The 21,444-nt window shown below is 47.6% G+C and overlaps 1 protein-coding gene across 1 annotated transcript in view; it reads left to right on the plus strand.

Moving 5' to 3' along the window:
• PKD1 (polycystin 1, transient receptor potential channel interacting) overlaps window positions 1-21,444 on the plus strand; it is a 216,338-nt gene that overhangs the window by 75,216 nt on the left and 119,678 nt on the right. The window contains exons 3-10 of the mRNA XM_087729000.1: window positions 3,979-4,050; window positions 5,845-6,014; window positions 6,710-7,378; window positions 8,811-8,994; window positions 14,588-14,805; window positions 17,014-17,132; window positions 17,214-17,340; window positions 20,839-21,110. Of these exons, the coding sequence (XP_087585126.1) occupies window positions 3,979-4,050; window positions 5,845-6,014; window positions 6,710-7,378; window positions 8,811-8,994; window positions 14,588-14,805; window positions 17,014-17,132; window positions 17,214-17,340; window positions 20,839-21,110 (1,831 nt within the window). The remainder of the gene's footprint in view (window positions 1-3,978; window positions 4,051-5,844; window positions 6,015-6,709; window positions 7,379-8,810; window positions 8,995-14,587; window positions 14,806-17,013; window positions 17,133-17,213; window positions 17,341-20,838; window positions 21,111-21,444) is intronic.

Here is a 21,444-nt window from a genome sequence, read left to right on the forward strand (position 1 = left end):
AGATATGAAGGCTGCTCCCTATAGATAATACATCTTCGGCTTCTTCAAAACTGAAATCAAGAAAACCATCTCAGGCCAGAAACCAAGAAAAGAAGGACTAGGAGAGACATGATAGCAGTGTTCTAATATTTGAGGGGCTCCTACAAAGACAATTTATTTCCCAAAGCATCAAAAGGCAGGACAAGAAGCAATGGATGGAAACTAATCAAGTAGAGAGTCAACCTAGAAATAAAGAGAAAGTTCCTGACAGTGAGAACAATAAACCAATGGCTTACCTTCAGAAGTTGTTGGTGCTCCATTACTTTTCAAAAAGAGACTGGACAACCATTTGTCTGAAATGGTCTAGGGCCTCCTGCTGGAGCAAGGGTTGGACAAGAAGACCTCCAAAGTCCCTTCCAACTCTATTATTCTATGTCCTACCATTTGGGAGATGTTGCATTGCATCTCTGTCAAAGGCTTAGCAGGGCGGCGTGACTAACGACATGTGGATACCTGGGTCCATTGGTCAAAAACAGCTTTTAAGCATGAGAGCTAGTTCTCAGACTCTCCTTGTTTTCTATCACTGCATTCTTTCCTTGGATTAACTAAATTCCCCAGGCCCAGTGAATCTTCTTTCTGTCTTGCTCTGAGAGATCTGAAATCTTTCCTTCTTTAGGATTTCCTCAGAGAAGGACTGATATTCTTGTCATGAAGGCCAACTGCTTTTAGCTCCTTCCATTGTGTACTCTTGTGAGTCTGGGGTTGCCATTTTAGCTGGACTTCTGATTTCTCTCATGCTGCCGGACCATGAAAGGACATCTCCCACTGTCCAGCAAAGCAATGGGATGGCCTCTGACAACAGCGTGTTCCAAGCTAAATTTGGTGGGCTAGGGACCTCTCAGAAGGTGGTTGCAGGTCTCTTGTTCCAATTAAAGAGACTATGTGTACCTCTAGGTTGAAATGAGGGGTCTTTGGTCTTTTCAGAGCTTAGTTGTTTTCTTGCAGACATTTAATTACTCAAACTAGGTAGACTCACCAGAATGAAACTTCTGCTAATGAAACGTCTACAAAAAAACAACCAAGCTCAGAGCACCAAAGACCCTCAGATCTCCTGCTTCTTTGACCTCTCCAAAGTTGGTGGGTTTTGTTTGAGTTTGAGTTTATTGAACACTTATAGGCCGCCCTTTTCCCTGAGGGGACTCAGGGCGGCTGACAATAATGAGGGAAGGGAGTGCAAGACAAGACATAAAAGAAAACGTGAGTAAAAAAATTAACCATAAAAGTACAACATTCACTCAGCATTCGGGCGGGGAGAGAGTAAAGTCCTATCCCCAGGCCTGATGGGATAGCCAGATCTTGAGGGCCGTGTGGAAGGCCTGGACGGTGGTGAGGGTACGGATCTCCACGGGGAGATTGTTCCATAGCGTCGGAGCTGCAACTGAGAAGGCTCTCCTCCGCGTAGTCGCCAGTCGGCACTGACTGGCGGATGGAATTCGGAGGAGGCCTACCCTGTGCGATCTGATGGGACGCAGGGAGGTAATTGGCAGAAGGCGGTCTCTCAAATAGCCAGATCCACTACCATGGAGCGCTTTATAGGTGGTAAGTAGGACCTTGAAGTGCACCCGACGATCAACAGGTAGCCAGCGCAGCTCACGGAGGATCGGTGTTATGTGGGCGAACCGCGGTGCGCCCACGATCACTCGCGTGGCCACATTCTGGACTAGCTGAAGTCGCCGGATGCTCTTCAAGGGCAGCCCCATGTAGAGCACATTGCAGTATTCCAGCCTAGAGATCACAAGGGCTCGAGTGACTGTTGTGAGGGCCTCCCGGTTCAGGTAGGGCCGCAACTGGCGCACCAGGCGAACCTGGGCAAATGCCCCCCTGGTCACAGCTGACAAATGATGGTCGAAACTCAGCTGTGGGTCCAGGAGGACTCCCAAGTTGCGGACCCTGTCTGAGGGGTATAAATTTTGCCCCCCCAGCCTGATTGATGGAACATTAGCCAAATTATTGGGAGGAAAACACAACAGTCACTCGGTCTTTTCCGGGTTGAGTACCAGTTTGTTAGCTCTCATCCAGTCTTTAACAGCCTCGAGGCCCCGGTTCATCACGTCCACCGCTTCATTGAGTTGGCACGGGGCGGACAGATACAACTGTGTATCGTCCGCGTATTGGTGGTATTTAATCCCGTGCCTCCGAATGATCTCGCCCAGCGGTTTCATGTATATGTTGAATAGCAGGGGGGATAAGACCGAGCCCTGCGGCACCCCATAAGTTAGGGGCCTCGGGGACGATCTCTCCCCCCCCACCAACACCGACTGCGACCTGTCCGAGAGGTAGGAGGAGAACCAGTGCAGAACAGTGCCGCCCACCCCCACCTCCCGCAGTCGTCGCAGAAGGATACCATGGTCGATGGTATCGAAAGCCGCTGAGAGGTCAAGGAGAACCAGGATGGACGCATGGCCCCCATCCCTGGCTCTCCAGAGATCATCGGTCAATGCGACCAAAGCGGTTTCTGTGCTGTAACCGGGCCTGAAGCCAGACTGGAAGGGGTCAAGATAGTTAGCTTCCTCCAAGGTACGCTGAAGCTGGAAGGCCACCACCTTCTCAACAACCTTCCCCACAAAGGGGAGGTTGGAGACTGGACGGTAGTTATTAAGAACTGCTGGATCCAAAGACGGTTTCTTCAGGAGGGGCCTCACCACCGCCGCCTTAAGCGCGGTGGGGAAGTGCCCCTCCCGAAGAGAGGCGGTAACAACCGCCTGGATCCAGCCTCGTGTCACCTCACTGCTGTTGGCAACCAGCCAGGAGGGACACGGGTCCAGTATACAGGTGGAGGCGCTCACAGCTCGCATAGCCTTGTCCACATCCCCGGAGGCAACATCCTGAAACTCAACCCAGAGATGGTCTGCCAAATCATTCCCTTGTGTCTCGGCTGGATCTGCAAGAGTGGAGTCCAGGTCCGATCGAAACCGAGCAACTTTGTCCGCCAAGAACTGAACATACTCCTCAGCCTTACCCTGTAAGGGGTTCCCCGTCTCCCTCCTATTTGTTTTGAATTCACAGGCAACATCTTCTAAAGGAAGAGGTGGGCAAATTTTCCGATGTTGTCTTAGACCTGAGAGGGAAAGTGTGTTGAATGCTTCTGAAGCCCCACGGCTTCTCTCTGCCAGAAGGGAGAGGTGGATAAATGAGAAGGCCATTCCTGACCAACAGCAGTTGGCCCTTTTCATTGGGAAATGTTGACTTAAGACAACACCAGAAAACGATTCCTTCTGACAAGTGTGAACCAAGCCTATTGTGCCACAGAAGAGTCGCCTCTATATGGGAACAGTGGAAATTCAGATCTAACAGGTCAGATAATTTCAGTCATGCTAATTGAGGAGAGGAGAAACTTCCTAAGAGTGAGGACAATAATAAGCAAAACAGCTTGCCTCCAGAGGTTGTGAGTGTTCCATCACTGGAGGTTTTCAATAAGAGATTGGAGAACCATTAGTCTGAAATGGTATAGGATCTTCTGCTTGAGCAGGGAACTGGACTAGAAGACCTCCAAGATCCCTTCCAGTTCTATTCTGATTCTGATTCTAAGCCTTAACTTGCTTTAATCTTGGTTTAGGGAGTAAACTACAAAACACTAAAGCTTCTTTGACAGTAGAAACATGCTAAGCTAAACTGGAAGAGGCCACACAATTGTGAGAGCCAGAAAGGTGCTGGTGTGTGTTGTAAGGATCCCTCCCATGCACAGCTGCAGCACCGGTTCAGTTTAGGGCCGTGTACATCTGTCATTCCTGGAACATAAAAACTTGTAATCTTTTTCTTTTTTTGAGATGTGTAACAGCTCAGTCTTCGTCCGCCTGGTGATCTCCGTTCTGTCCCTTTTCCCCTTTTCCCGGTATCCCATGAAAAATGCTCTGTACCTGAGGTTCAGGTGGTGGAGGGAGAGAAGGAAAGGTGTGTTCATTTGTGCTCATGCCCTTTTCTCTCTTTTTCTGGTTGCAGAGATTTAAGCAACAACAAGATTTCTTCGATAGAAGATGGAGTATTTGATAATTTATTTAATTTAACTGAAATGTAAGTCAACATGCTGAACTATCTTGTATTTTCAAAAATGTTCTCACTCCCTTGGGATGCGGCCTTAGGATTCTGGAATTCTAAATTCCTTAATTCGTTTTTTCCTGCATCCATTTTCACCTGCTTTGGGGAAATGGTTTGGGGGAGAAATCAGGTGGCGCATCTTATTTGGGCCATTATATTACATATCTGATTAAAAAATGTTTGTGTGAGGGGGTGGATTTTCATCAGGACCACAACAGTGTGTTTCCTTTAAAGGGATGAATTTCCTCAGTATTATGACTTGACAGAGAAGGCTTCGTATACTTGCTGTTAAATAAAAATATCAAATGAATAAAATTTCTAATAATACACTTTTCATCATGTCTGGGTTTAAACCCCCCACTTATTCTAAAGAGGATTAATGTGATTATAACCATTATCCCTTTCAAAATATCAAGTAAAATCTCCTGCACAAGCATATCCATGTTGTTTTCCTGGCAATATAATTGAAGTGGCTTGCCAATGCCATTTTCCAAAATTGCTTTACATTTCTAATCTAATCAAACATCTATCAAGTACTGACTTAAATTAAGACTGACAAAAATGTATGGGAATAAATAAGCAGGATCAGGATCAGGCCAAAGTGAGGCCTCCTGTTATGTACAATGTCAAGACAAAAACTTTCAGATGTCCAAAGAGGAGAACTGAAGACCATGGCCAACTTCTACCATTGTTCCTTGGCAGATGCTCTTCACAAGATTGCATCACTTACTTGAAGAAATATAATAACCTCTGCAAAGTGGTTTTACCTCCTTTTAATAGCAATAGTGCTTAGACCTATATACCGCTTCACAGTTTACAGAGTCAGCCTATAACCCCCAACAATCTGAGTCCTCATTTTACCCACCTTGGAAGGTTGAGTCAACCTTGAGTTGGTGAGGATCGAATTGCTGGCAGTCAGAGAAGTAGCCTGCAGTACTGCATTCTAATCACTGCATCACCCATGGCTCTTTAAGCCATCCAAGTTCAGCCATCAGCATCCATAATATTTATGTAAGCAATTTGTCTCATGTCTTATTACTTGTGAACTCTAAGCAGTTAAGTAATTTCACGCACTGGCTGGAGTCACACATTGTGGTTTTTTTTAAACCATGCTTTGTTGAATAAGCCACAGTTGTCTAAATTCAGTTGTGCTAAGGCCAAGATGTTGAGTTTTATTTCTTGGCTAGGGTGGTACTACAGCATGCCTTGAATATGGAATGCAGGCCGGTATGGAAAACCTCCTCTGTTTTTTTCTCTCCCATCCTTCCACTTGCTATTTCAATAGTTATTGTAGAATGAGAAGAGGCTGCTTATTATTATTATTATTATTATTTTATATTATTATACAATTGTATCACAGCGGCCAGTTGTTTCACCGGATTTGGCATTGGTTACTAGTCGGGCCCCACCCAGGGGCCTAGGACGTCGTAACGTATTTTCGTAATATGCGTGCAGGTCCAAGCAGTGCGGCTTTTTGCATTTGACTGATGGTGATTTTGTCAATTTTTAACTGTTTTAAATGTAATTCCAGTGCTTTTGGTATAGCACCCAGTGTGCTAGTTACCACTGGAATTATCACTGCTGGTTTGTGCCATAGTCGTTGAATTTCGATTTTTAAGTCCTGGTATCTTGCGATTTTTTCATTTTTTCAGGGTCCTTCTCGGCGACCCTGCTATCCTGCCATTATTATTATTATTATTATTATTATTATTATTATTATTATTATTATTATTATTATTATTATTCTGTATTTTCTCCCGTGTCTTTCAGAGACTTAAGTGGAAATCCGTTTTTTTGTGATTGCAACCTGGCCTGGCTCCCCCGTTGGGTTGAAGAGAGAAATGTGAAGGTGTCCCGTCCGTCTGAGACTCAGTGCATTCAGCCGCTGGAATTGGCTGACCTTCTGCTTTTCAACGTCTCCTTCAGTGACGCTACTTGCGGTAAGGCAGAGGAGGGCTGGGGCAGTGGGGCAGGAAGCACTGGAGAGCAAAAGTGCAGAAGTCATTCAGGCCCCATAAAACGGCCTCAGTTTTATACAGCTCACCATTTTACATAAATGGACCTCTGGACCCAAAATTCTCTTGGTTTTCAGTAAAACGTCGTGCGAAGCATGAAGAAAAATAAGCAAGGAAGTTAAAAGAGGAGGGTAGGAGAAAAAGTAGGAGAAAGAAATGTAACTTTAGATTAAATGTAAGAAGGATACTTAAAGAGAAAAGTGTCAGGGTTTCACATGGTTTAATTCATCAAGTTTCATGTACAGGAAGTCCTCAACTTAGAGCAGTTCATTTAGTGACAGTTCAAAGTTACAACGGCACTGAAAAAAGTGACCATTTTTCACACTTACAACCGTTGCACCCAGATACAGACCTGAGTCACAATAACACAAGAATAACCTCAGACTGATGGTGTTACAGCCAATCTCATGGAGTTGGTTTCCTGATCTGCTCTACTAGTGGGATTGACTATTCCTAGCCTAGAGAACCTCCCTCCACTTCACCCAAGCAGGATTCCCTCTCAGGTTGCGTGGCCAGTTACAGAGTCTGTGGCTCTGTAGAGAGCATCCCCAGGGGGGTAAGATGGAAGGTGCTGGACTGGCTCCCTGACCTGGCTGTGCTTCTGTTGCTTCTCCTTCCAGGAGCCGATTACGTTGCCTGCCTGCCGGACAACAGCACAGGTGGAGGGGAGTCTGTCATCCGATTCACTTCCCATTTGCCACCGAACCTGACGGAGGAAGTGTGCAGTGCACTTTGCTATGCCGACGGGCAAGACTACGGGGGCTTCAGTGAGGAAGCCGATTGCTTTTGCGGCTTTGCTCTGGAGCCCAACGTTTCCTCTGGCTGTTTGCCCTTCTGTGCCAGGCCCCTGGCTGGACCCCTCTGTGGGGGCCCAACGCTGCTTTCCAGGGTCTTTCCGGCTGTGCTGCCGGTGTCCTTGGAGGCTCCGGGGACACTGTGGGGTGTTTACCAAGAGGTGGCTTTTGTTCTCCATCTTCCGGTTGCGGTGGGCACCATTCAATGGGACTTTGGGGATGAAACGGGGCTTTTCAATACCACCAAGACCACCGTCCTTCAGGTCTACACATTGCCAGGACTCTTCAACGTCACAGCCACGGTTTTTGTCGGCAACCGGTTTATCTCCGCACAGACCGAAATCGAGGTGCTGGCCTCCCCAGAGGAAATGGCTCTTCAGTGTCCCTCTTTGCTGAAGATCAATGAAAGTTTACAGTTACAGATGAGGAATCGTGGAGGAACTGGCCTCTCAGTGGCCTATAACATCACTGTGCAGGACCAGGAGCCTGGAAGAGGTGAGGAGTGAGCGAGCCTTGCTGAAGCTTTGAATGGGCCCTAAACATCTTCATTTTGAGCTGACCTGAACACAGAATTCTGTCAACTGGGCTTATGGGCAATGTTACTCTTCCTTCTGAATCTCCCCCCTTGGGGCAGTTTCTCATATATATGGAGGGCATTGCTGTAAGCTAGGGGTGTCCAAACTTGGGAACTGGGGAATTCTGGGAGTTGAAGTCCACAAGTCTTAAAGTTCCCAAGTTTGGACACCCCTGCCATAAGCCATCCTTCCCCAGCCTCGAATCTCCAGGCACCTTGATTTGTGGAGAATTTCTTCTTCTCGTGGTTAGAGACAGGTGACTGTCAGGAACAAAAGAAAAAAATGAGCCTGAAAGATAAAGTTCCTAACCTCTAATTCTCCTTCCACAATCAATAGAAATCAAATTGAAAGTACCTTAGGATACAAGAGACAACTTCTAGTTTAGAGCTACCAAGCCTTGAAAAGTCTTTAACAGTATTTTGCTGCATTGCTTTGATCTGATTTCTGCCATCTCAGAAGTGGAACGAAGAGGATCTATGGAAATGCCAAGATCAGGTAGCATGAGCCTGAGGGTTGCAGCCCTCTACCTAGTTATAGTTTATTATACTTTATTATACTTGTATGCCGCCCTATTCCCAGGGGGACTCAGGGCGGCTAACAAACCAATAGGGAAGGGGGGAAATACAAAGAAAACGAACAAGACAAAACAAAATACAAACAACAAATTAAAAGCTACTCAACAGCCGCAACAATTCGAGTGGGGCTGGGAACTCATCAGCCCCAGGCCTGCCGGAACAGCCAGGTCTTGACGGCTTTGCGGAAAGCCTGAAGGGTGGTGAGGGTCCGAATCTCCACGGGGAGATCGTTCCACAGGGCCGAGCAGCCACAGAGAAGGCCCTCCCCCGGGGGCGGGGTCGACAGTCGACATTGGCTAGCTGATGGAATCCGGAGGAGGCCTAATCTGTGGGATCTAATTGGTCGTAGGGAGGTAATTGGCAGGAGGCGGTCTCTCAAACCTGACCAGGACCAGGTAGATTGAGGATTGCAGCCCTCAGTCCTTTCAGATTGGTAGGCGCAGGATTTCTATACTTCACCAGTGCTAAGTATTCTGGGAGAATGAGGACTTCAGGGCCTGCTGTATCTTTGGCACAGCTTAAAACCTGAGTTTATGAAAAGAGATGTTGGCGCATCTGCTTCTCAACTCTTATCTTTCCTGGAATGATTTTGACCTTCCATGGATCAAAAGAGGGGGGAAAAGGAGGCATGGCTTTATAGAGGAATCTTTGAGGTTTACATAAAATTGGTGTTTCTGCCAGATCATCAGTGGACTGGTAGTTCCAAGGAACCAGAGCCTGTCTCTTCTGTGCACGGTCCAAAAGCTCACTCATGCCTTTTATTTTTTTGCTGTGCAGTGGTCTTACCTGGTTGCCCCTCGGACAGCGTGATCTTCCCTGGGAACATGCACTGCTATTGGCTCGGAGCAGAAAAAGCAGAATGGCTGGAGGCCCAGAGGCTTTGCCAAGAGCACGGCAGTGGAAGTCTGGCCTTTGTCAGCAGCCCCGAAATTCAGAATTTCTTGGTGTCCAGTGTCACCCGGTAAGTTAGTAAAAACAGGGTCGGTCTAATTCAGTGATGGCGAACCTTTTCGGCACCGAGTTCCCAAACCGGAATGAGCATGTGTGTGCATGTGTATGTGCCAGAGCACCGGAAACCCAAAGACCAGCTGGCCGGCGCACAAATACTAGTTTTTGGCTGTTTTTGGATCATTTTCAGGCCATTTTTGAGGATGTTTTCAGGATGTTTTTGTAATGCGCCTTCACGGGCACTGGAGTGCTGGAAAACAGCGTAAAATTGGCCCGGAAAATGGCCTGGGTTTTGGCCATTTTCTGCCACTCCAGCACCTGCGAAGACCAGCTGACCGGCGCACATGTGCGTGCTGGAAAGCAGAAGAGCAGCTGCTGATGGCGCCTGCGCCCACAGAAAGGGCTCTGCGTGCCACCTCTGCCACATGTTCCATAGGTTTGCCATCATGGGTCTAATTCATTATTTCAAAACTGTAGTGACATTAAGACCTGTGGATTTCAAGTCCCAGAATTCCTCAACCAGCATGGATGGCTGGAGAATTCTGGGAGTTGAAGTCCACAAGTCTTAAAGCTGCTAGAATTGAGAAAAGGGGCAGTTGCTGGAAACAGCATGATCATTGGTTGGACTAGAAGACCTCCAAGGTCCCATCCAACTCTGTTATTCTGTAAAAGGATTTGGTTAAAGGATGATACTGGAATTCAAGTATTTTTTGCTGATGGATGTATAGGGGAGAGATTGTTAAAATGGGAATATTCTGATATTACCTAACTTCCTCCTCATTTTGCTGGGACAGAGAAGACAAACAACAGGGCTGGGAGAAATTTGTTAAGAATTGGCAAGGATGGATGAAGCTGTCCCTCTTCTCCTATGAATACCCCATAGACCAGAGGTCCTCCAGCCAGCAGAGCAGAATTCTGGGAGTTGAAATCCACAAGTCTTAAAGTTGCCAAGTTTGTGGACCTCTACCATAGACGTTTCTTCTAAAGCAATGTTCATGTGTGAGAATCAGGGATCAGCCGGTCTATCGTTAAGGATGGTCCACTCCCCACAACTTAGGAGTATCTGCAGAGGATGTTCCAAAATAGATGGAGGAGGCATGAAAAAAATTAAAGTTCACTTTATGCCATTTTTTACTTTGGTCGTCTAAATACAGTGGTTAGTCTCCAATCATGTATATAGTTTTTTCTCCTTTAGATGCATTATAATGAAGAATGAAATTGTCCAAATTTTGGGAAGTTCCTTGGGACCAGAACAAGCCTTTTGTGGCTCATATGGCCGTAGGGCTTTGGAGCTCTGGATTGTTTGGAGGGCACAGTCATAGAATCATCCTCTGGAAGGGACCTTGAAGGTCTTCTAGTCCAACCCCCTGCCCAAACAGGAGACCTCATTCCATGCCAGACAAATGGCTGCCCAACCTTTAATTGAAAAGTTGTCCCTTTGACTTTCTATTCGCTGTTTCTTGTTGGCTCGCCAGCTGCAGAACTATCCCCGATCCTCAGGGATGTTGCGATAACTTTCTTTCCTACCTCCATTTTGTTTTGGGGCTGCCCTGTGAGGTAAACATTGGTGGAGCATTGCTGTCAGTTCAATTCAGCGAGGGGAGACAAATGAGGGAAACGTGGGAAAGCAACACCAGGGAAATCTGTTTCCCATTACCCTGTGTGACTGCCAAGGACCCCTACATACACACACCACACACACACACACAGAGTCACACACATTGTGGTTGCTTGATGATTCCTACATTTTATTTTCTTGAAGCAACTGCTGGGGTGGGGGGAGAGAGCTGGGGAGGGTGCTGCTGAGGGCCTTGAGATGGATGATGGATGATGTGAGGTGGGTTATTCAGGCAAAGAGTCTTCTCCTGCCTTTGGGGTCTGGTGCCTGGGAAGGGGCAGCAGTGGGTGAGCCTGGCATTGCTGCTTTTCTGTAGTGAGATCAGGGCTGAATGAAAAGCAGGAACACCCCAGGGCCTCTTTGGGGATGGCAGCAGGTGAGGTGGCTGTTTGGAGACCAGTCTCTGGGTCAGCAGTGCCAGGAGCAAAACTTCACCATTGCTAATCCTTGAGGCATATTTTTGTAACTTGAGAAAAAAGAAGAGGAGGAGGAGGAAAAGGAGGCTGCTGCTGAATTGTCCGAGCAAGTTATTTTTGTCGTGGCTTTCTTGCTGCGAAAGCTGTTTCTGGGATGACTTCATTACTGTGGCTGGCAAAGCATGTCCGTGGTGGAGAAACCATTGATTATCTCTGGAAGTCAAGCCTGCCATCCTGTTTGCACATGACTTAAACGGGCCAAGCAGAGGGCGGGAATCTGGCAAGGTGTGAACTTGGAACCGCCTTTTTATTTTAAAAAAAAACGGAGGAGAAATAGAACTTTTCAGCCCATTTGGCTGCCTGGCCCTCTTCCTCCCACCCTTAATTCAAGGCAGTTATGAATCCCAAGCAGCCCGTTCTCTCCCCAAAAAGCCATGCATGACAGGGCCATGTGGCTGTGCCAGCCTGTGCCAGGGGGCAGCCGGTGTGGCTTGGCCCTTGACAACCGATCCATGTTGTGTCTTCAAACCGGACCCCCGGGACCCCACTGGCTGAGTTGGGATTTCCCATCATGGGGCAGATGGGCCAGGGTCGGTGCGCAGACCTGGGTGGAATCTCTTCTTTTGGGGACCCACTCATGAAATCAGCTTACCCGAAGGGCCAGTCGATCAGCCTTTTGCCCCCAAGCATGTTTGCTCAGTGGATTACCCAAAAGAGACACCAGCAGGCCATTCCAAAGGTGCTTTTCAAAAGGCAGCTTGGGTTTTGCTTTTCCTTGAAGACATTTCGCTTCTCCCCCAAGGAGCTTCTTCAGTTCAGGGCTGAAGGAAGGGAAAACAAAGCTCAGCTACAACCAGGACCTGGAGGAATGAGAAGCTCCGTCCATAGGCAGCTCCTTTTCCCTCTGGCAGGCTGCTTTACCCTGAGCGCCACCTCAGTTACGGCCAGAGGTGGGTTCCGACCGGTTCGGCCGAGTAGGTAGTATCTCAGCTGCCCATGCACCCGAACCAGTTTTCCTGTTGGTGGTGCCATCTTCATTTTTGGTTCTGCGCATGTGCAGAACAATTTCCATTGCAGAAATGTAATCCCCCCCTTTTTTTCTACCATTCTGTGCATGTGCAGACCTTTTCAGGTGTAAATGTGCACACATGCCGAATTGGCAGTAACGCCAGTAGCAACCCACCCCTAGTTATAGCCTAAAAGATGGGGGGCTGCAGCCTATGTTCTTGAGGTGGGCAAAGGCTTGGGGGGGGGGACGGACTGAGGATGTGCCAAATGCCGGCAGGGAAGATGCAGGAGCTAGAACAGAAGCGACAATGACACAAAGTGTGCCCCTGTGTCTGACTGGGCAGGAAAGGTTCACTTTTGTTAAGGGGGGGGATAGAGGGGGGGAGTATTTTTGTAAGTTTCGGGGGAGGCTGCTGGTTTCAGGGAGAGGAAAGCAGAGTGAAGCCCACTCTAGGGATGGAGGGGTTAGAACAGGGCTTGAATGGGGAGGGACTCAATCCTGCAGCCCTTTGGCACGAGGATCCGCAGCATGGTGCCCTGGAGCCCAGCACCCTGCCAGGCCGGGCTGCCCTGGTGTTTCCAGAGGCTGCTTGGAGAAGGTGGCGCAGGAGCCCTTTGAATCGCTTAGCTGAGGGCCCAAGTGTGGTTCTTAAAGGATTCCAGAGGGGGATGAATATCTTCGCATGAGGAGGAACATTATTTCCACCAGATGTGCCCAGAGCGCTTGAGAAAATGCTCGGCTTTGACATCTGGCTTCCCAGGGAGGGGCTGTTCCTCCCCCCCCCCCCACACACACAGACATCCAGCATCTGTAGGCTGGGGGCAGGGGAGGTGCGCAGAGTGAGGTTGACATCTTCATAACTGGGTAGGGCTGAGTTGGGGGTTTCCATGCATTTCCCGCTCTGAGTGGCAGACCCACTGTCCTCTCCCTTCTGCCCCTGATAAGTGGGGGGGGGGGGCTTGTGGCTTAGTTTTGATTTAAAGCCCCCCCCCCGAAGCCTTGTCAGAGGAAAGAATATCACTGTAGCCCAGAAAGGGCCTGTGGCCAAATGCCAGGGTAGTTTCCTTGGGAAAGGAATTCAAAACATGGGGTGCCACTGCCAAAGCGAGATGGCCTTTGGTCAGCAGAGAGGCTGGGTGGGATGGGGGGCTTGGAAGTGGGTGCCTGGGAGTGCTTGCAAAGCCCAAGGGGCGCAGAGACAGAGGAAGACAAAACTGATCTTTGAATGCAGGTGTGGCTATTTGAAAACTGGCCAGGTTGAGCCCAGAGGGATCCAGTGCCCAGTGGAAGCTACAACTCTGCTCATCATTAATTGAGGTTTCTGGGAAGTCAGCCCCCCACCCCACACACCATCCATGTAGCCTCCTTTGGAGGTTGCCAGGACACACAGGACTGCCTGCTTAGGCAGGCTGCTTTAAACAAAGGCAGGAGGGACGAGTTGGTACGTTTCTCCAACTGGCTGGACACTGAATAGCAATATCAGTAGAATTATATGCCACCCCATAGGATTTTACAGCCCTCTTTGAGCAGTTTACAGAGTCAGCACGTTGCTCCCAACAATCTGGGTCCTCATTTTACTGACCTGAGAAGGATGGAAGAGTGAGTCAGCCTTGAGGCGGTCAGGATCGAACTCCAGACTCTGGGCAGAGTTTCCCTGCAAGGCTGCATTCTGACCTCTATGCCACCAGGGTGAAGCCAGGAGGGGCAGCTGGCCCAAAGCTGTAGGATCCCAGTACACCCAAACCTTTAGCGGGGGTCCCTTGGAGTTGTTCCAGAAGTCGAAATTTTCAGTGGATTTACTGGGAAATGGTTAGCCGGGTGTGTGAACCAGATTGCCAAGAACCAGGTTAGGGTCATAGGAAGGAGCTGGATTAGGATCTGGGAGATCAGGTTCTGCTCTCTGGTCACCCAGCCTGCCTTACTGGGTCACTGTGGGAGAGAGATTCCTTGCATGCCATCTTGAGCTCCCATACAAGAAGGCAGAGAGAAGCCAAATAAATGAATGATCAGTAAAAATGATCTGCTTTAATGAAAGCATTTGTCGTAGCCTCAAGAGCCCTGCACGTCCTTGACTCAGTCCTTCTCCAAACTGTCTCATTTCTTACAGCTCTGTTTTTTTTTCATGCAGGACTTCAATTGTGTAGCTCAGAGGTGTCCAAACTTGGCAACTTTTAAGACTTGTGAGGAACAGAGCTGGCTGGGGAATTCTGGGAGTTGACGTCCAGAAATCTGGAAAGTTGCCAAGTTTGGACACTCCCTGTTGTAGCCATAGCTGCCATCCTGTCTTTTTTTGAGCCTGCCTCCCTGTGAGCACGCTTGAACCAACCTAAGCCCTTGCTTCCCTTTGTGCTGCGTCCACTCAACCTGCCCACGTTCAGTCCCCGGTTGCATGTTTCACTGTGAGAAAAGGAAAGTCAGTTCCTCCTGGAGAGGCCCAGCTGCTTCCATCTCCTGGCACTTGCTCCTGAAGGCTCTTCTGGAACAGACAGACAGCCAGGCATCCTGGACAGGGCATGTCATGCTGATGTCTCCCTCACCCGGCCTGGGCTTTCTCTCCCCAAAGGAGCCTGGATGTCTGGATTGGGTTTAACGACGTGGCAAGCCCCAGCCCGTTGCCACAAGGCGAGGAAGGCTTCGATGTGCAGAGCTGCCAGAACTGGCTCCCGGGTGAACCCCATCCTTCCAATGCCGACCACTGTGTCCGGATGGGTCCTGCCGGGCAGTGCAACACCGATCTCTGTATGGCCAAACACAGCTACGTGTGCGAGCACAAGCCACAAGGTGGGTGTTATTCCAGGGCCCTTGGGCACCACGGGTTATGCAGAGTCTTATCCTTGACTCAAAAAACTAAGCCAGGAGCGATGGTCTATGACAGGGGTGTCAAACTCAATTTCATTAAGGGTCGCATCAGGGTTGTGTTTGACCTCATGGGGTCATTGTGGAGGGGCCAGGGTAGGCGTGGCTCAATGTCACTCCTGTCGGGGGTGCCTGTGGTGGCCCGAGTACTCTGCCAGTGGAAACATGCTCCCAAGATCCATTTTCGGCTGTCATGGCCTCCTGCAATACTCTGCCAATGAAAGCAGAGCTTGGGAGGGCAAGCTCCGTTTTTGCTGGCAGAGGATTGCAGGAGGCTGTGGCAGCCGAAAATGGAGCTTGGGAGCCTGTTTTCGCTGGCAGAAGCACCATGGCCTCATCCTTTGCTGTTTCCAGGGTGGCTCCGTGGGCCAGATCTAAGTACCCCATGAACTCGATCTGGCCCCAGGCCTTGAGTTTGACACCCATGGTCTATGACAATTTGCCACAGCCAATTCACCATGGCAAACTCATTATGGCCAACTTGCCTCAGCCAACTCTCTGCAGGACAAGAATTACACTAATACCAAAGAAATAATGGAATAGAATCATTAAAGACGGGATGCAAAAGGAGCAACAGAATGAAATGTGAATGGCAAAAATTAAAATAACTTATTTATTTTAAATAATTAAATATAATTGTAAAATTGTCCCACAGCTAGTTGTCCGTGGTGAGTTGGCTGCAGCAAGTTGGCCATGATGAGTTGGCCATGATGAGTTGGCTGCAGTGAGTTGTCCATAGTGAGTTGTCCCATTCCCCAGGAGCGATGCACCAGCCTTCCTGGCTCAATGGGATCAGAGGAGAAGTCCAGGACTTTGGAGTGTCCTTTTGGGCCCTCTGACTCTGCAGACTTTCCTAGAGAAAAACTCTTGCCTTTCTCTAGAGATAAACTCTAACTTGCCTTTAGAGTAGGGTGGAATGAGTTCCCCATGGTAGGGACTGTTTTGACTCTCTGGACATGGTGAGGGACACCACGAGATGCATTCCACCAAGTCTTAGACTGTGGGGAGGTTAAGGGTTTCAAAGGACAAAACGATGCAGGTATGTTTTATCATCCACCACCACCCCATTGAAAATTGTTCCTAGTGGTTTCATGGTGATGAAATGGGTGCTGAAAGCCTCTGCTAGGCTTAAACATCCATTCATCAGTTTACTCCAGGCTTCTCCAAACTTGGCAATTTTAAAACTTGTGGACTTCAGTTCCCAGAATTCCACAATCAGCCTGTAGAACAGGGCTCTCTAAACTTGGCAACTTTAAGACTTATGGACTTCAGATCCCAGAATTCCACATGGTTGAAGTTCCTGGGAAGGCAGCCTAAAGACCCCTGGTTTACTCCAACCCCATCAATTAGAAGACCCACCAATGACATTGGCAGGCTTCCAAGTAAGACCCCCAATGAAAGAAGACTCCAAGAGTTTCCTCAAAGTTCCATTTTATTAGAGATGTCGTATTGGCACATCTGGGAAAACCTGAATCTGAAAGCTTCCAGGTTTTCCCCACCTAAATGAAAGTCCAAGCCGCTGCCCAGCACCCACAAGTCTGTCTCATGGTCTAATCCTTCATTGAGGACCCAGATTGTTGGGGGCAATATGCTGACTCTCTGTAAACCGCTTAGAGAGGCCTGAAAGGCCTATGAAGCGGTATATAAGTCTACTGCTATTGCTATTGCCACCAAGAAAGATTTCTTCTGACAGACATTATTCTTGCCCAAGTGATAAAAAGAACGCAGACTGCCTCATAGGTTGACCATGCCTGACATGGAAGAAAGTTGAGCAGGTTTGATTTCTTTCGTGGCTGGGAAGGAGGGTGGGTGGGGTGGCATTATGTAATGAAACAGAAAAAGAAAAAATATGTGGTAGAAAATGAAGGCGGGGGAGGAACCAATGAGCCAATTGTTTGAAGCAAGATACTCTTTCTGATGAAAACCTGTGTCCCTTTTATGCTACTACTTTCCCAAGCCTTTATATGGAAGTTTTATTTGGAGTAGAGAAAAAAACCTCAAACAAAGCAAAATTCTGTAAAAATTTCTCAGATTTCCGGATTTGGGAGACCTCTATTTAGAACATCGCTTTCCAATAAGAAAAAGAGACTTAATGTTCCTCCCGCACTCCTTTTTCCCCTTTGCTTCTTCCAGTCGAGATTCTTCTAAATGCTGACCGCTTTCAACTGGGATCTCTTGCGTTCGACACCTATGTGGCCACCAGGAGCCTGACCGAGAGAGAAGAGCCTTCTGCCCCATTGGGGCCAGTAGAGGTGAGGATTGCTCGCAGCCTCCTTTGGGCAGAGATCACTCATGAGAGATCTCGGTGAAATCTTGGCCCTTCTGTTTTCCAGACTCTGGTGTTTCCCAGCTTGGCATTTCAACAGGAGGGCTTTTTAGTAGCCTTGGAGCTGGTGGCGCAGAAACTACAGCAGCCGGCCCATATCCGCTTTCAAGTACACCGTCCAGCCCACCCAAAAGGTGAGAGGACGTTAGGTTGATATGAGTGATCCAGGTGTCTCTGAGGTAATTAGCCAACTGTTCTTACTTTCAATTAAACTTAGTTGTCCTTTAAGGCCTATGAGATCTGCCCTCTGGAGCAATGGAAGACAATCTTCCATCCTTACGTGGCTCTTCTCTTCCTCTCCAGATCCTGTTAGGGGCACCTGTTGTGACTTGAGCATCCTTCTCCAGTGGCATAAAATCTTCATGCAGTTGTGCTTTGACAGTGGGATGCAGCTGCTAAGAAGGCAAATAGCAATAGCACTTAGACTTATATACTGCTTCATAGTGCTTTACAGCCCTCTCTAAGTGGTTTACAGAGTCAGCCACCTGCCCCCAACAATCTAGGTCCTCATTTTACCCACCTCAGAAGGACGGAAGGCTGAGTCAACCTTGAGCCGGTCAGGATTGAACTCCTGGCAGTGGACAGAATTAGCCTGCAATACTGCATTCTAATCACAAGAAAGGAAGGAAGGGCAATAACACTTAGACTTATATACCGCTTCACAGAGCTTTTACAGCCCTCTCTAAGCGGTTTACAGAGTCAGCCTCTTGCCCCCAACAATCTGGGTCCTCATTTTATCCAGCTCGGAAAGATGGAAAGCTGAGTCAACCTTGAGCTGCATTCTAGCCATTGTGCCAAACAAGGAAGGAAGGTCCATAGTAATAGCACTTAGACTTATATGCCCCTTCATTGTGCTTTTACAGCCCTCCCTAAGCGGTTTACAGAGTCAGCCTATTACAATCTGGATCCTCATTTTACTGATCTCAGAAGGATGGAAGGCTGAATCAACCTTGAGCCACTCAGGATCGAATTTGCTGGCAATCAGCAGAATTAGCCTGTAGTACTGCATTCTAATAGGAAGGAAGGAAGGAAGGAAGGAAGGAAGGAAGGAAGGAAGGAAGGAAGGAAGGAAGGAAGGAAGGAAGGAAGGAAGGAAGGAAGGAAGGAAGGGCAATAGCCCTTAGACTTATATACTACATCACAGAGCTTCTACATCCCTCTCTAAGCAGTTTACAGAGTCAGCCTCTTGCCCCCAACAATCTGGGTCCTCATTTTACCAACCTTGGAAGGAGGGAAGCTTGAGTCAACATTGAGCCTGGTGAAATTCGAATTGCCAAATTGCAGTCAGCTGGCAGTCAGCAGAAGTAGCCTGCAGTACTGGGAGAGTGAAGGACCTGGAAATCAAGCCCCATGAAGAAGGGCTAGAGAGAATTTAGCCTACAGAAAAGTTGACTAGGGCAAGTAGGATAGGAGTCTCAAATACCTGAAGAGTTGTCAAGTAGAAGTGGGAGTGGACTTGTTTTCTCTTGCTCCTGAGGGCTACAAAGAAAGATACAAGCAATAGCAATAGCACTTATACTTCTTTACTGCTTCACAATGCTTTACAGCCGTCCCTAAGTGGTTTACAGACTCAGCCTCTTGCCCCCAACCATCTGGGTCCTCATTTGACCCACCTCGGAAGCATGGAAGGCTGAGTCAACCTTGAACGTGGTAAGATTTGAACTGCCAAATTGCAGGCAGCTGGGAATAAGCAGAAGTAGCCTGCAGTACTGCACTCTAACCACTGCGCCACTGTGGCTCATACAAAATTTAAGAACAGTCAGATGGTGGAACTGGGGGCTTGAAGTGAAGTGAAGTAAAGTGATGAGTTCTCCTTTCTTGGAGGACTTCAGTGGCTGGGGGGGGGGTCATCTTTCAGGGATCCTGTGCTGAGCAGGAGGTTGGCCTAGATGACCTCTAAGGTACCCCATGATTCTGTGACCGAGAAGTGGTTGTTATCTATTCCATCCTTTTTTCTACTTTATTTTCTGTTCTTCCTTTTTGGATTGTTGGTTTGTTTTTAAGGTGCAATCATTTTATATGTTTTTTTATCAGTATAAACTATTGAAAGTCTGGGTAAAGTACACTGGCATATATAACTGCAGATGAGAAAGAATGATCAATATGCAAAAGTCCCACTTTGAACACGCCATGCAAACAATCTAAAAAACCACCTCTATTACTATTCATCTTTCTGCACCTCATTTTCATACGGAGGAAGACAGAGGCTGAAAATAAATAGAAATCAGGTTTATTCCATTTGCAGGGAGTTTCCAGAGAGAAAAACGTTATAAGAGAGAGAAGAATGACTGTTTTTAGCTTAGAATTGCTCATTCTAAGGACATTTCTGTAAAATACTGAGATAGCAAAGTAAGAACTGGGGTGCTTATGGCATTTTCAAGTATCATTAAAACCAGGCAGATAAAAGCCGTGGTGTGTTTAACATCAATAATGTATGAAATTTGATTTCACACTAAGATGGGGAACTCTGTTAACTTAAGAAAAATACGAGAGATGGATTAGAAAATTAAAGTCAAGTGTTGCGGGGGGAACTGCTAAGGGAAATTGTGAGTCCCCTTTTGCTAGAGGTCTCCTCTCCTCTGAACTCATTCCAGAGTGGTTCCAAAGCTATATGATCCTACGAGCCTTAATTCACAGCGATTTAATCAGGTACTCCTCGACCTACGACCACAATTGAGCCCAACATTTCTGTTGTTGAGTGAGACATTTGTTGAGTTTTGCCTCATTTTACGACTTTTCTTGCCTTTTTTTCATTTTTTTTATTTCCCTCTGTATGCATCTTTCTCCTAGGAGTGTTTTTTCTCCGGTGGGTCTATCAAGGCAACCTGGTCTACCAAATTATGTGACAGAACATACAGCTTCCATTTTCGCCTTTCTCTCCCAATCCAGGAGCCTTCGCAGGCAGCCGTTTTTGCGACAAACTATTTTTGTGTTGAATTTAATTGTTACCAACAAAGAAATAAAGAGGGACTAGTATAGATTTATTTCAAGCTATTTAGCTCTCATCAGCTAGCCATACCCTTTTGGGATTCGAACCCGGATTGCTTACATATTAGGTAGATGTATTAACCTCTAAGCCACGGGTTCTCCTCACTTTGTCAGCTACACCAGGGGAGAGATTAAGTGTTTTTTTCTCCAGTGGTGGTCTATCACCAGGGAAAAAACACTTAAATTCTCCCCTAAGGAGAAATTTCCTGACAGTTAGAATAATTAATCAGTGGAACAACTTGCCTCCAGAAGTTGTGAATGCTCCAACACTGGACATTTTCAAGATGAGATTGGATAACCATTTATGTGAAATGGTGTAGGGTTTCCTGCCTTAGCAGGGGGCTGGACTATTCTAATTTCTCTGGTATAGTCAACAAAGCGAGGAGAGCCCGTGGCTTAGAGGTTAATAGATGTACCTCTCCTCTGAATATGTACATATCTACCTAATATGTAAGCAGCCCCGGTTCAAATCCCAGAAGGTATGGCTAGCTGATGAGGGCTAAATAGCTTGAAATAGATCTATACTAATCTTCCTTATTTCTTTGTCGGTAAAACATAAATTTAACACTTTCTCCGATGAGTTTTTAGGGGCCAAAATTAAATAGACAAAAACCAGAGTGTTACTTGTTCTTCCTTTCCTTCAGGATGCAACGAGATCAGGAACGTGACTGACCTCTTCCTTGTTTCCCAAGAGAATGAGACTTGGACACCAATGGACTGTCTGGTTGGCTTCCAGTGGTGCCACTCAGCCAACTCATGCCAACCTCTAGAAAGCTGCTGCCACCAAGAGCCATGTGCCAACTCAACAACTCAGGCAGCTGCTGGTCTTCCTCACCCCTGCAAAAATCAAACCTGGAGCGTGGTGCTTAAGACGTCACATTTTATGTTGCCCCTGGGCCCCTCCACGCGGTACCTTGTAAGTGGAGAGTTCTTGGCATCTCTCTCTTCCCAATCTCTTGGGGGGGGGGGGAGTGATTTCTGTTGGGGAGAGCAGAGGGGAAGGGATTTCCAGAGATTAAGTTGCCTGTTCTTATACGCATCAAGAACAATGTGATCTCAGAAAAGGGCCAGACAAAGGAGATATTGCCTAAAGAAAATGCCTGCATCTCCCCCACTCCCCCACTCCCCTGCAGAACAGAGATTGGAGGGAGGGTGAGAGAGATTTCAAGAGAGTACTATAAATTGTCTATAAAGTGTGACCATGGCCCCCAGCCCCAGACTGCCAGCACGATCACATTGCTTTCAATGTG

The sequence above is a fragment of the Thamnophis sirtalis genome, unplaced genomic scaffold (genome assembly GCF_051295495.1).
Source record: "Thamnophis sirtalis isolate CommonGarterSnake01/CBP01778 unplaced genomic scaffold, rThaSir2_p1.2 scaffold_14, whole genome shotgun sequence".
NCBI lineage: Eukaryota > Metazoa > Chordata > Lepidosauria > Squamata > Natricidae > Thamnophis > Thamnophis sirtalis.